This window comes from Diadema antillarum, unplaced genomic scaffold, assembly GCF_040938485.1.
Source record: "Diadema antillarum isolate AM-2024a unplaced genomic scaffold, OU_Dant_1.0 scf00000082, whole genome shotgun sequence".
Taxonomy (NCBI): domain Eukaryota; kingdom Metazoa; phylum Echinodermata; class Echinoidea; order Diadematoida; family Diadematidae; genus Diadema; species Diadema antillarum.
The window spans coordinates 1,887,557-1,903,656 of NW_027270971.1; the positions used below are offsets into that span (position 1 = coordinate 1,887,557).

General features: G+C 40.0%; 1 protein-coding gene across 2 annotated transcripts in view; it reads left to right on the forward strand.

Annotated features, from left to right (window-relative positions):
- Positions 1 to 16,100, forward strand: part of LOC139717763 (PR domain zinc finger protein 1-like) — a 54,284-nt gene that overhangs the window by 34,462 nt on the left and 3,722 nt on the right. The window contains exons 1-4 of one of the 2 annotated variants that reach the window (XM_071629265.1): positions 3,900 to 4,328; positions 11,437 to 11,628; positions 14,802 to 14,921; positions 15,673 to 15,928. In XM_071629265.1, the coding sequence (XP_071485366.1) occupies positions 4,224 to 4,328; positions 11,437 to 11,628; positions 14,802 to 14,921; positions 15,673 to 15,928 (673 nt within the window). In that variant the 5' untranslated portion in view covers positions 3,900 to 4,223. Of the gene's footprint in view, positions 1 to 3,899; positions 4,329 to 11,436; positions 11,629 to 14,801; positions 14,922 to 15,672; positions 15,929 to 16,100 lie in introns of those variants that run through there. The other variant, XM_071629266.1, reaches the window with a different exon arrangement.

The window sequence follows — 16,100 nt, forward strand, 5'->3', positions numbered from 1 at the left end:
TTATAGCTATACATGGATAGATTCACATCATTTTCTTTCGATAAGAATTACACACAGTAGGATGTAGAAAAGGTACACAGGTGTAAAATCGTGTGTGTTTGCAAAGGTGTAATGACCAATGCTGCGAAACATACACACATAACAGGTGTAAAACTTTCTGTGTTTACTCGGGCAATGAACAAACGTATTGCGAAACATTAGGTGTAAAACTTTCTGTGTTTACTAGGGCAATCATCAATCGTATTGCGAAACATTAGGTGTAAAACTTTTTGTGTTTACTAGGGCAATCATCAATTATATTGCGAAACATTAGGTGTAAAACTTTCTGTGTTTACTAGGGCAATGATCAATCGTATTGCGAAACACCAAACACCCCCTCCCCCTTCCTTAAAAAGCCGGGAAACTGGCAACAGGGCCGACGCAATGGAGTGTTTATTTAAGATATTATCACATGCATGTAGATGGCTGCTTATAAAGTCAATACATTTCTTTCGAAACGATCTTTTATAACCCCCCCCCCCCCATGTTTTATCAGGTTTCATGGCTCGCAATAAACTAGAGTAACTCCTCTTGGACTTGAAGACTTTCATAAAGTCTGCAAATTTATTCACCTTCCATACCTTAGCCTGTTTATTTATTCACCTGCTGCATATTTCAATGTGATTTGATTTGAATCTATTTTAACTTGTGTTCACAAAAACAAAGAAACAAACATGCCTGATAACTGAGTTGCAGTGATTACTACCGTGAATAACATTTTGTCTTTTTTGACGCACAAAAATAGTCGAAACGTATCATTATTATTCTAATAGCATAAACATTTGCAACAAATGGTAAGTAAGTAGTATAGTCATAAGAACCAAAGTGGGAAGCCTTAATAAAAAAAAAACACACACATTTACTTAGGCCCCCGAAAATATAATCATTTCATAGTGAGACAATTAAACACATAACAATAGCAGAGCATATACCAAAATGTCATATAAATTTGTGTATCGTATAATTTACTGAGGGTGGTATAGACTTCCCAAAGAGCGTTAGATATAGTTTGCTTATTTGCATAATTTATTGTACGAATAATTTGCATACGATTGGAACAGATCGTGAAATATACACGATTTCAAGATATGAAATTTGTATGACATTTGAATACATCATGAGAAATGCACGTTTTGAAGAGGTTACAAAAGTTCGTGTACAAATACAACCTGAATTGGAGCTCACACACATCACGAAATACACCTGCAATTAGTATCAGTTATTGATAATCCTTGTATGAGTCTATGACATCGAAAGGCTTATGCCTGTTGCGGCTTGTGTACTACCTCGTGTCAGAAAGAAATTAAAAGCATGCGCGTAAAACACGTCCCAAGTGTCACTCGCGTTGGTTCCGACATTATCATTATCATTATCATTATTTTCGTGACAAACATCCGGGCATTTGATGGTCGTAGTGACCACTATAAGACTTTCTCACCACATCCCACTACCACTGGAGTCGTTCAGTGGACTAACCTGCTCACTTCCACTCTGTTTGGCCATTTAAAGTACATTGGTTTGTGGTTCGACCATTTTAGTGCGAAATGTTTGCCATCCGCTAGTCTTTGCATAAGTCCTTTTAGAAGTTTGTTTTGTTTATGTATAGCGTAACTTATTCAGGTGTCATTTACACTTCTGAAGGTGGGATTTTCCAGCCAAGATTGCGTCAAAATTTATTAATCATCAGTAGTGTCAATTAACATAAGGGACTTCAAAAACATGATTGCAGTCAGTAAACATTTGACAGCGTGATTTTGGAATGTAGAAATAGATTATCCAGGTTAAATAACTGAACATTTGATTTTTTTTCTTTCTTTTTTTTTTTGCCTAGAAAGTAGAAAAGAGTTAAAGCCATGCATTTCTATAACAAACAACAACAACAAAGCCGAACCATGTTTTCTTTTCTTTTAAGACAAACAGTAGCAATCAATATCGAAAATTGAAGATGAATTCATTGACGAAGGATAAGCTTTCAATGTGGCGCCGCACGTATTTCTTTCTTTTTTTCATTTTGAAAAGACTGTACTCTTAAGATTTCGTTCAAATCAGAGCAAAAGCAAAGTTTCCATTATTCATATACAACACTGTCTTGACAATTGTGAAAAAAAAAAACCAAACTAGGACAATGTTTTCATGTAGAAAAGTTGTGTCGATGCGTAAGAATTGAGAGTTTAAAAAAGAGAATTTCCCAATAAAACTCACTTCGGACACATACACCGGTAAAAAGAAAAGAAATCGGGGAAAGCGGCTGGTGGAATAAGTATAGCGTAAGCATAGCAACCGCTAGAGGCGTTCTCATCTAGGGGGTTATCACCGGAAGTGCAAAATGCGGTCGGACACACTTTCCATTTCGTGGAAAGAAAGTACGACCTTTGGACTGGCGAGCGAGCCAGTCGGCCCTGGCGCTGTTGTCAGCGGTGGATCGAGACTTTGTGGTTTGATGAAAAACAATCGTGTGTCTGTGAGTATAATGAGAGAGAAAGGGAGAGAGGGGAGAGAGAGAGAAGCGAGAGAATGAGTAAGTTTAAAAGGTGTGACATCATTGATACGAGAGAGAGGGAGAGAGATAAGAATGTTCCAGCATTTTGTCAGAATCTTGGAATTCAATGACGTCACTTCCGTGGAACGCGGAGTGAAGTGACTTGGCTTGATGAACGTGTACAGTCGGAAATAAAAGTAGCAATAGTTATTGTGTAATACATATAGCGTGACAGGCACACTCTTCCCGTCTCAGAACTAGGGTTAGGTTTTACGTGCGAAAGGAGCTCTCTTTAGCGACAATGATTGTGGCAAGAAACTTCCTTTTCTCTCTTTAAGGTTTATGAAAAAAAAAACGTTATCATTCTCGGGTATTTTTCTCTGAAAACATTTTATATTTATCATATGTGTATGTATGCAGATTAATATAGAGAGAGGTGTATGGGTGTATGCAGATTATTATAGAGAGAGATGCATGTATAGATTGATAGACAGATATATACTGATATATAGATATCAATTGATAGATAGATTCAGCCGTCTTTTTAAAAAACTTATTTAATGATATAATGATTTTGTTCTCAGGATCCATTGATACGAACACAATAAAATTGAAGTTGCAGATTGACCGTACTTTGGCCCATTTCTTACCTAGTATTAAAACTTGGAAAGTTGTTGTCCTGTTTCATTTTTTTTTTACTCTGTGTAAGCCTTTGTGTACATACATCCATTGTCACCAGATGTAAACCCTTCTTCTTTCATAGCAGATTTTAACTTAACCTGGAAGGACGCTTATTTATAGAGGCATGTTTGCGACCAGCTTTTCAGGTTGACCAAAAAGAAAAAGGAAGAGGAAAAAGAACAAAACGATGAACGCAACTTGCAGTTCAGGGTCACATTAAGTTTACAATTGGCTAAGGTTACTAGAATTAGAAGAAGTTATTGATACGGGAGAGAGCGCTCAATGGGCTAACAATCCTTTGTTATGACGTAACCCGTATTAGACCAATGAGCCTTCCTCCTTTGATATCATTCATCAATGTTCAGTCACGCCCACAAAACTCCCCCCATTCGTCCAACTAGCCGTGTACACAGCTCACCACACATACACACACACACATACACACACCGGACATACGTCTTGGTTTGTCGGTCGGCTCAAAAACGGATATAAATCTCTCTGCAACGTTTAATAGTAAACAACTTGGTAACATCAATGTTTGATAACCAAATTTCTCTTCTCTTCTCGATACTTGTTAATCTGCCCATTGTTTCGGTGGAGATAAAAAGAGAACCGCTGGCAGTGTTTTCTTCACCTTCTTTGTTAACTCGGATTAGTGTGTGGACATAATGAGAGGACACCGCTGGTAACGATTACACAGTGAGTCGTGTTTTGTGTTTCGCGCCCATACAATCGACTTTGAACTTCCCCGTGATTTTATGAATAGAGGAGCGAAGTGTTTGCACACACGAATGCGGTCCGAAAGCAGACGACGTTACTGCACGGTATTGTTCCTCCGATTGGAAGGGATTTCGCTTTAGCTGACGCGGTGCGAGTAGACTGTTTCCCCGATACAAAAAGTGGCGTAGATTCAGCGAGAGCATTTCATAGGCAGACCTGCCATCGAAGAGCTCGGGTCACCCACGGACTTTCCCCGACAACTTTTCCCTTCCCCGGCCAACGTGACTTTCAACAGATTTACAACATGGTGATCATAGAGCCACCGCCTTCTCTGTCCATGCGAGACCTATATTACCTAGCGGGCGTGGGTCGGGCGTTATGCCCAAGCTACCCCGTGCTTGAGACTAAGGTAAGGCTGTCTCTTTAGCTGGCTGTATTCGTCGTATTTTGTTGTCATTCTTATAATGTCTGTAATGGTGACGAATCTTGGAGTAACGTATGGCTGAAGATTACTGTTCATCGTAATGTGAAAGTAGTCTCGTGCGTGTGTGTTTCCATATTTTGTACATGAATTGATATTGTAAGCGTACAATGCTACACATCTCTTTTCTTATTATCAATCCTACCTAATTTTGTGTAATGTTTCTGAATTTATTGAACTTCACTATTGTTATAATTCATAACAATGATACAATTATTTTCGGCAAATTCAGATCATATTAGCAATAACCAGTTCCAATGAAGCATGTGTCCTGCGTGAAGGGAAGGAAAGACGGCCCACGGTTACCGCATACATAGAAATGGTGATACATGTAGAAATCCGGTATTTCGTCCATTTGAAACTGGTCTAATGCAATTACTATTTTGATTTAGCACGTTGAATATCATCAGTATGGAAACTGTTTGTTTTGTAAATTTTCTGCATCTTAAAGGGGAACATATACTTTCCTTTAAAGAAAAGATCTATATTTCAATCTCTTTTTTTAGATTTTGAAATCAAAATTGATTTCAATCTTCATGATATTACATCGTATACGGTTGAACAGTTTATCGTCTTTAGCACCATTGATGCAATCGCTCGCTGTTTTTTTCTTTTTCGGGGACTGTTTTATACGTGGCAGTTTTCTGATCATCACTAAATCATTAATAACTCATTGTATGGCTCAATGGTTCATTGTTAAGAATTACAGATTTACGTGTTTTATCATTATTTCTATAGAAGGGGTGAATTTCTGGCGAAAATACAGACACCTGTCTTTAAAGATGCCAAAGAGCGTAAAAAGCGGAAAATAGAAAATTGAGAATTGTTAATATCGCAGACAGAATCTTTGTCAAACCGTATCATTGTCTATGGACATGACGTTTATTGATATGACGTCGTTTGAATATTCATGTAATTAAATGTTATTCATTCGCAGTGGGGAAATTACCAAACGAGGGAAAAGCAATTATGAGCACTTCTGAACTTTCAGTCCCGAGTTTCGCATGTAACGATACTCGCTCCTGCTCTCTGAGGTTTCACTTGCGTTGATTTGAATAGACACCTTTTCATCATGCGAAAGTGATTGAGTCCATTCATGGGACAGACACTGATATTACGGGAAAGTGTTACTCATAACAAATTCATCAAGTAGTAACATGAACTCCATATGCCACACAAACAGCAACGAACTGTCATATTTACAGGGCATGTTGCAGAGGATTTCAATCGCAATTATTGTTGTTGAGCCCTGGAGGTAATCAGATTTTTCATTTGTGTTTGGAAAATAATCTTTTTCCCCCTTTTACAGTCACGTACTCCAATCTATAGACCATAAACACAATGAACTTTCCCCCAGTTCATCCCCATTCAGGGCCGATCTATTCTTTTCCAGAACTCTTTCATCGTTACCTTGACTTTCTTCGAGATAAAAGAACCCAGTATGCTACGTTTCTTTTCCCACTTTTGAACAGCCATAAAACGATGGCATATTGTTCTTACAGGTGAATCTTTTTCCTTTCATCTCTTCCCAGTATACGGGCAGACATCTTATCCATGTTTTTGTTTGAAAACGTGAGGGTGTTAGCAAGTTTTATACGGACTTAATTCCTACCCAAAAACAATACCGGGCTCTGGACCGATTTACACCCTAAAAAACCGCGGCGTGCCTTTAAGTCTCGTTCATACAATACGCATGAAAAGAGGTGCAGATCTCTAGTGGCCTGGCCGCAGAAGGACATACGTTCATTAGGATAATTGCCAGAAAATGGAAGAGGTAGGGCATTGGCCTTGTAATCCGACGAATAAAAAAGACTAACAGGATGGGTCAGCCCTATTAGGTTCGGGGTGTATTGTACAAAGTCAACAGTAGACCTTTATCGCGGCACTTGAGAGAGGCCGCGTCTTAATCCGCCAGTCAATGGTTCATGTCTGCAAACTTAACTCTCTACACAGTAGGGCCTATACGCGTAGCAACTGCATAAAGCTGAGAGTTTGGAATAAAAGTTGAACTCTTTATTTTTGTCAAGCTTCCTGATCAAATTTTGCTTTAAGATTTAGACAAATACTACCAAATGACAATAGCTTAGAAACAAAATAGTCATTCTTCCGTCAACTTTTCCCATCGTGTTTGTTTTAAAAGTTGAGAAAATCAACCCCGGGAATCAACGACTGCATGCACTTACGTAGCTTTAATTTCAAGACGGGGTCTGTTTCAAACCAAACAAAAAAAAATAAAAGAAGAAGAAGAAGAAGAAAATATTGCGTTTAAAATTCTAAATTCTATATTTTGATTTCCTCCAGGTACGCTTTTTCATTAAAACAGCAATCCGGAGTTCTTGAATACTTTCTTCTAATATCAAGATTGTCACATTAAAACAGTTTCATTTCCTGAAGAAGGAGGCAAGAGTTTGTTCAAGCTATTCTTTTTACTTTCTGTATATATCTTTCTCTTCTATCGCCATCGTAAGGTGCTTTGAAAACATGAAATGTTCCTTGCAAATGTAATCAAAAATGGAAGCTGGAGATTACGGCTTGTAAAATGCCATGCCATGCCAAGTACTGCATGATTGTGTCGTAGTAGAAGAAGAGCTTGCGACATTCATCCCATCTGTGAGCCGAGTCGAATAGTAGAAGGAAGATGTTTGTGACCAAATTCAATGTTTATTATACACTTTAAAACGAGTCAAAGAGTTCATAGAGGTTACTAGGACCCTTTTTTTGTTGTTACCAAAGCATCACGTTCTGTTTAGTTTTCCACGAAGAGAGAAAAGAAAGATGAATAAATACAAATGAAAGGCAAGCACCATAATACCGTTCCAGTTCACAGAATGCACGCTGCTAGCCAATGGAAAGTGGGCAAAGCTTGTTAAGTCTGTCCATGACGTGTATAAGCCTATACCCTTGAGGCGTGATGCTATTATGTCTTTCATTAATTCTATGCCCCTCTGTCTCTGCCCGAGCATGAATTGGAAAGAATTTTATTGAATATTTTTGTGCGTGTGTGCGTTTTCGCCTCAAAAAGCGATTTTGTTTTGCGCCCCAGCGAAGGTTCCAATTCACTCTCTCCCTCCCCGTCCGGACTCGGGCCTTTTCTTCGCGCGATGTGACCTGCGAAGGAACAGAAAGCAGACAATGCGAAGGCTATGCATGGTTCGAGCGGAATTCAATTCTTTCGTCGCTATTGCAATTATGAAAAGCCGATTGATCGTTCGTCTGTTATCTCTGTGAATATCTGTTGTTGTTGTTGTTGTTGTTGCTGATGATGATGATGATGTTGGTGCTGGAATATTTGGGTTGGGGGCAGTGTTTAGTCAACAATTATAGACCAGTACTCGAGAAGGGTTAGTGAGTCACTGTGATCGATATACAGACAGGCAGGATCGTTGTTAATCGTGTCGAACACACATGCGCACTAACAATTTTCATATTTATCAAAGATGACAACAACAAAACAACTCTTACGTGTTTGACCTGCTTCGACCCTGGACTACTTACATTGTCCCTCTAATCTCAACAGATTAAATAATTTATTTCATCAAATGCTAAACTGCATTGAATGCTAGGGCGACAGCTTTAACTAACACGGGCTTATTGAACGAATTCTCGAATAAATTGCTGATTTTCCACTTTAACGAGTCATGAAGTATACGGCAAGGTTAAAACAATTGAGTGATGTAATTAACAAATCTCCTGCTATAATAATCTGCTTATATATACATATAATGTATGTGTGTGACGTCATTTCACAAGAGAGAAAGAACAACTTTATGAAGTTTTTAAAGCTTTAATGTAAAGTGTTTGACCAACAAAGATAAGGAACTGGTATTTTTCACTTCTCAAACTCCATATTATTGATACTTTAAGTTAGTGTGATGCTATCCAAGAATAGTGCGAAAAAGAACAATGATCACACTGTATCACAGTGAAAAGGTTATGTTTAGTGTGTTTTTTCCTGTTGTGTATTTTTTATTGTTTCACACCACGCATAAATTATCTCCTCTTATATTTTTCTACCCTTATGTGTTACTTTGATCTACATCCTTCCTTGATGACGCTACCAATATAGACTAACCAAAACAAGGGGCGGAAAAAACAAGGAAACAATTGGTCGTTAATCTTGTTCATTTGCGTTGGTTGCACGAGATGGTGAACAATACCGGGCTATTAAAAGTGGTCAATCGACCCCCCCCCCCCCCACACACACACAGAGAGAAACGCATACAGTTTATTATCCCATTAAATGTTCGACTGATAATGACTTTCGGTTTTAGTGAAGTCTGGCTGATAATCGGAAGTTTTTCTCGTGCAAGCCCGAGGCCGCATTGACGCGGTCGTTTGTGACGTCACGAGGTGAACGTCCAGAGTAAACAGGAAACTTTCTCACACTCACTCACCATAGTGCACTGTTTGGTAGAGGCGTTTAGTGGTTACCCCCGCTGTAACCAACGAATTTATCCACTGGTAATGTTTAGGATCGTATTAGATTAGAGAACGGTATAACGGGGAGATGACATAATCTTCTGTCGAGCACTTTTTTTTTTTTTTCAGGTGGGCTACAATGTCGGCCTTCCCATCCATAGACTCCCCCCCCCCCCCCCCAAAAAAAAAAAAAGGAAATAAGCTTTAGCATCTGATATAATCAAGGAGGTATGAGAGAACTCGTACCTCCTTGATATAATCAAAAGGATTTCCTTTCAGTAATGGTGCTGTCGGCGCCAATCGAATAGAAAAATGACATAAAACGGCGTAACATTTTCAGAAATAATGCGATTTACGAGAAAAATATTACACTTCAAGGTTTAAAATGTATTGTTTCGAGTTTTCGATACAATTAGTTCCGTCGGCCCTATGGATTGCGCGCTGTCCCATGTTTGAAATTAATGGATTGGACATGAACCGGAAGTTACTAGTATTCTGCTGTCACTTATACGGACAGCTTATCCATCGAGTAGGCCAAGTACGCGACCGGTGAGAATGATCTTCGTGTCACGTCACACACGCATACACACACATGCACAAACCACGGCCAAAATTCTCCCCAACACACAGTGATGACCAAGCAGGCCATGCGTTGACCCGACTAGGTACGACATCCCGGATAATGACGCAATGAGCTATATTTGGCCAACTAGGGGATTATCCGAACCCATACTCATCATCGATAGTTGAGTGTCTCAATCTTATGTCAAAACTGAAATTCTTGGAAATGCGCTTTTGTTTGGATAAGGAAATGTACCGGGATCTGAAAGAAGAAGAAGAAGAAATGAAATGGCTTTTTAACTGTACTGATGACTTCATGTTCGACACTTCTGGAAAGTGAAGTTGTTGCTCCTTCCCTCTCTCCTCCATTCTATCTCTCTCCTTTCTCTTTATTTTCTCACCCTTTCATCCCTCTCCGTCTCTTTTTCTTGTGATACACGGTGAACAAATTTACTCCAGAATGCAATCGTCTCATATATAGGTTTGTATGTATGAATGTGCTGAAACTAAACGGGAGCTCTCACGTCAGATGGTAATTAGGGATTGAAGTGAAAACGAATTCCCCTCTAAAACCAATCATGAATTGTACCATTATGCTAAGACCCTTTTTGCCATGCAGTCCATTACCAAAAGCCTGGGTTGGTTCTTCCATTTCAGCGTGAAATAAAAAGTTCACTGTGCGTGATACGTATTCTGCGGAAAACGTGATAATTAGCATGGGTATAGACTGACTTGCACTTCCGCAATTGAACATCGAGAACGTAAAATGCAATCAAACATTGGAACGGGACTTGGGTTGTGTAAAGTCACCTTCTGGACTTTGCTCGCGGATGTTGTCGTGGTTGTGATAGACAAAGTTTATTGCGGAAGGATGAGTGATCCGGCGAACTGTCACTGTGGACATGCCGCCAGTTCCGCCGGTTTGTTCGGTGTCACAAGAATTGCGTGTATCGATGATATCCATACACAGTGTGGTTACTATGGCGACATCGATTTATTGGCAGTTATCATCCGATCTGAAACGGAGAGCCTGAAATGTTCTATTTAATGTTTATTAGCCCAAATGACATTGCAGTGAAACCTTAGTCTTCACAGTGTGGCATGAAATTTCTACACGAGGAACTTTTGTTCATATTCTGTATAATCGCATGCTGCATTAAACTTTCAAGTGCTGACCGAGGTCGCTCTGATCACAATGGAATCAGAAGCTTCATGAGATAAATATTTAATTCATTAGTATCCAATCACCTGCTTAAAGCGTGACCTTAGAAAGTTAACCTTCAACTATTTACCGAGAATATTCACTGCGGAGAGTGACGGAGTAATTAGATGGTGCTACCAAGGAGGTAGGCGAGCTAGCTGCCAATTCCAAATGCGTGACACTTTCACCCGCTTCCGCGTGTGAATCGAGTATACAGTAAAGTACAAGGCGTATACGTTTAAATCGTTATTGCAATAAGGCCTCAGATTGTGCAGTCAATACCCAGTAACGGATTAAGCGAAATTCAGGAGAAATTGTTTGTTGTTTTGCAATAATGATTTCGAGGGTTGACTCAGTTGGTTTTGAAAGCTTTTATTGCATGCAGAGATGGTAATATACCCGCACTATAATGTATTTTCACAATCACCAGTTGCTGTCATAAGAACGTAGCTCAACATTCTTTCCAGTTTAGACAACATTAATTGTTAACGTAGACAAATAGATCACATATAATTAACGGTACCCCCACCCACCCACACACACACACACACACACATACTCACACGCACATGATATACATGATTTTCGTAAAGTCATGGATATATACCTGCAGCAGAAAAAAAGGAAAAAGGAAATCCTTCCCCGCTTATTTGTGCATTGTGAAAGTATGAGCATGTAATCATTAGTCTTGATATTTAGTCGTTTTCATAATTTCTCATGTTCTCTCTCACTGAATATTGAACACAAGTTTATATATTGTAGAGCGTGATGACTCGTAATCCGATATGGATGAATTAAATCACTGATATTGGGCCTTTGTTTTCATCTACGAATTTCTTCCTGTTTACCACGCAGCTTCCAGATAGCCGACATCGACTCGTAATGGGGTGCAACGACAACGCCGCGACATCGGAGATGCTGGAGGTCGACTACCAGAAAGGATGCATCTACGAAGTCAAAGACAGAGACTGGGATCCAAAGGACGCCGATCCGAGATCCGTGACGTCACTTCCGGCCAACCTTAGGTTCAAAGTCAGGAACGAACAGGTAATAGTCGTGTAAATTTCATGTCCTTTGTCCATGCACTTTCAATCTTTGACGAATTTTCAGGGTGTAAGCATTTACGGGGTAATTGATGACTCCTAAAGGGAATTTTACAATTTGACCCATGCTGCTTTGATGCATGCTTCCCAGAAAAGAAAAAAAAAACCCGATATATTTAGATCGTTCTGATCTTCCAAGAGAGCGTTTAATTCATGAACTAGCATACTTTATTGATAGGAGAAGAGCATATCGATTGATGCTATATCATAGGAAAAATACACAAACAAAGACTGGCCGGGGTCTGTGAGTTTCACGCAGATGATGAAGCCCATTTATATTGTTTGGTATAAACTTTGTCCGACCAATAAATTGTGAATACATTAACAGGTAGCGCCGTGTGAGACTCTCTCCCGTAAAAAATATGAACTGTATCATAATGTTTTCGATTTCTCAGTCCTGATGCTGAATAGAATTAGAATGAAAGTTTGCCACACCAATATCAAGTAATGAGCTCATTATGACCCTCCGTGTCAGTGTCAGTCCGAAAGGCTTTCGATATACCCGTAATTCTATAGCATATTTAACACAGTCGCGATACCACCTCGCGATACGGGGCAACAGGATATCATCTTCATTCAGGGTATCATGCAATGTGGCAAGTACATAACACCTTTTCCTGTCATAACATTTCTCCATACATTTTAACACATAACACGTCCGTGCAAAAAAAAGTCGTAAGTTCACCTTTGACTCCCGAGCCCCTTAGCCGTTGTAACAAGACAGTGGAAGTAGCGCGCTCGTTCTTTAATGTCGAACTTTCTTAGTTGTATTTCCTCTCTCACCCTTTCTGTCATTCTCATTCCTATTTTCTTCTATCTCATTTTCTATCTTCCCTTCCCTCTGTCTCATTCCGACTCTCTCTGTCAGCCTGACTCTATTTTTTTTCCCAAATCTAATTAAACGACTTCTCATTATGTGCGCATGCTTCAATGTTTTCTGCTAGACTTATTTGTCGCGAGGGGGGGGGGGGGGGGGGAGGAAGTAAAGAAAAGAAAAGAAAAGAAAAGTCCCGGTTCATGGGAGATGTTATGGGTGACAATGGGGAGGGAAGATCCCTCTCTATCCCACAACGGATGTCTAAAGGTCGAGGTAGGTGAGAGATACAAAAGCAAGACTCCCCCTCAAGAACGAGACAAACACATGTTTTTCTCTGCTCTTCTTCATGCAATCCTGGTATCTGAAAAGCACTTTCTTTTTCATCGGCCAACCGTGCATTCGATACCTTGGCAAGTCTGGTGCCCCGTACCTCGTTCGACCTACATTGCCACAACCACAGACAATTGGAACTTTGACATGGAATATTCAAATGGATAGGACGACATTATCATCAACAGCATTCCTAGGTGCTATTTGGGCATTGCTTTAATTAAGAAGATGGCAGATCGAGGTCGTTGTACGAAACTGATAAGGCCGCAATCACTGCGTTCACGTTAGCAGATCAGAACAAAATCCAACTCCACAACCTCAGAATATTCATTGCAGTCTATATAATGCACAGACAGACACATGATACACACACACACACACACACGTATAACTATAGAATGAGAATATTATATATATTATATATCTGATAATACTTTTACGATGTCATTCAAACACCTGTCGTATATTTGTTTATTTGCCTTTATTGGGTACTCTCACTTTTCATGGTAAATGCAAACATGCTCCCGAATTGTGAGTGTAAAAATGATATTATAATAATTTTTATATGAGAACTTTTAATCGTGTGAGCTGCAGTCGGCAGTAGGTGTACCTTTACTCACTATGTGCTGACAAAAAAGATAGATAGATAGATAAATAAATAAATGAGTCACCGCCGAAAGTGCGACATAATCGTGGAAAGTATAGAGAAGGTCAGTGGTCATCTGTTATTCAGTGTTGATACCTTCCTGTGTCCACTGGTGGTCATGGTGGTGCTGACCCTTTGCTTAGGACTCGAAGGAATGTGGCGCACACATTTGGGCAAAGACATGACTCAAAAATGTTTTCACCTCCCCATTATCACCGTGCCGTCCTTTAATAGCCTTTTGAAATACGTAGGAATGTTCAGTCCTTTGTCGGTGATGGTACACATTGCGACCTCGGACTGATTTATCACGCGTCTGTGCTCCCGAACCCACAACGTGCATTCAGCTTCTCGTGGGTGTCGGCGGTTCGGGCACAATAGCAATGACAATGACAAGATTGTTTGGCGACACATTCTGATCATTTCATCACATTTTTTTTAAAGCAATCGCGCTATACAGGTCTCGGAATTCACATCTACACCGCTTGTCTAAAGTTGTTTAAAGCGATGCTTTTTATCCTATACGTGAAACGAGCTTCGGGACAAAATCGTGATTTTGGATAATGTTGTGATCTTTACTTGTAGTTACTGGGTGGAGGTCTTTGGGGTGAGGCATTTTGATTGTCTTGACGTTTATATCTGAAATGTGACACAGGATTTGAAAGGAGTTGCCTCGTACAGAAGAACTTGCGATTATGGTAGGCTATATACAGGTGATAGAGGCTTCATGGTGGTTAATTTTTCTCTTAGAACGTCCACCTACTCGTCTGAATTTGCAGTTTACCAAGTACGCATGCGTGACTGAACGCATTTTGGAGAAAGACGAAAAAATTCCTTAGTCTATTGTCGATTTCACTTTGAGACAAATGGTAGACAATAGCCATAATTTCCCTTACCTGCCGCAACTATGTGGGCACGTTAATTAATTATCTCCCACTTTGGAAGGTTACTCTAGCATTTCCTCGTTCGGTACGTGGCACTCGAGAGACGAACAACACTTTGGTTCTTTTTCTTGTTTAGGTTTTCAGTTCTCAGACAGTTGTAGTTTTTGTCGGGTTTTTTTTTGTGTGTATGTGTGTCTTTTTGCCGTCTAGCTGTTATCTTTTGGTATCGCATTAAATGCTTCGCTAGATGTTAGTGTTTTGTTAGTATAACTGTCACGCACGCGTGCTCATAGCGTGCCAGCAGCAAAATGTTTACGACGGATAATGTGAAAACGTATGCGTTTCATAACATAAATTTGTATTTGAGAGATAAAGAAACAAAAGGATATCATTACAGTTAGAAGACATTGATTGCAATTTTCTTTTATTATCCCTGTTTACAGATCGTGGGCGTGCTGGCCGATTCCAACATCCCGAAAGGTACGCGGTTCGGACCTCTGGCCGGTCAGATCTACCGCGAGGAGGAGGTGCCAGACGACGCCAACAAAAAGTACTACTGGAGGGTAAGTTCCCCCCCCCCCCCCGGCCCTTCCATTTTTATGATGGTTTGTAGAGCTCTTACAGCAGGCCCTTAAAACAGGTCCCTGGGCTCTGAAAAGTCTACCCTGTTTTTAAATAAGACGGGATAATAATGATATTGTTAATTAGAACCTACAAAAGCAGTACATGCAACTGGATCCAGGGCGAGTCTAGCAGGCATCTGCATTACAGACTTTGGTTTCTCTTTTAACAAAACTTACCAGAGCAAATTTGATAGATGAAGAACACATATTTCAGCATTGGAAATTCGTTGAGAGTCAAAATCAAACGAATAAGACTATGAATGATTGCTGATCAATTTATTGATATGTGTTGCACATTTCAGATGGCATTGGCAAAACGCTATTATTTCTGATCATTGAATTTGTTCATGTTCGTGTGAAATTTTTGCGATCTGTGCTGCAATACGTTCGGGAGTGATCAATTAGACTGACATTCAACGTTATTGAATGACAGACAGTGGGTATTCAGTCAAACTGCCATTCAGTGCAGCTGTGAAGGGTCACGAAAAAGGACCTGTTCTCCCAATGTCTCACAATGTACTTAACTGATGTTACACTATGGCAGGTGAATTTAGAAGTCATAAAGTACAATAGAGTTATTATTATCCATCAATCTTCGCGTCTATCTCACATTGTTGAACTGGTAACCGATTTTCCGAGACAATACAAGTACCTTCATCCTGTCACATACGTCGCCCTCTATCGCCAACAGATCTACAACCAGAAGAAATTCGTTCACTACATCGATGGCTTTGACAAGTCCAAGAGCAACTGGATGCAATACGTGAGCCCCGCCAGCGCGTCGGCCGAGCAGAACCTCGTCGCCTGCCAGTATAAGACGGACATTTTCTTCTACACCATTAAAGACGTCCAGGCGGGTCAAGAGATGTTCGTCTGGTACTGCACCGAGTTCGCCAAACGACTGGAGCAGCCAGTGACGTCACAGCTTTCCCCAGTCTTGAAAAAGAGTGAGTATTCTCATCTATGAAAGTATTCAGAGGTCCTGTGTGTACATGTAAATTGTCAAGTTTGGAGAACTCAGGCCTTGTAACTTTGTAAAGTCATTGTGTGATAAACGAGTGCTCACTTGATAACAAGGGTAGATAGACCTGTTTGTCTTGTCAAGCACATATCTGACTC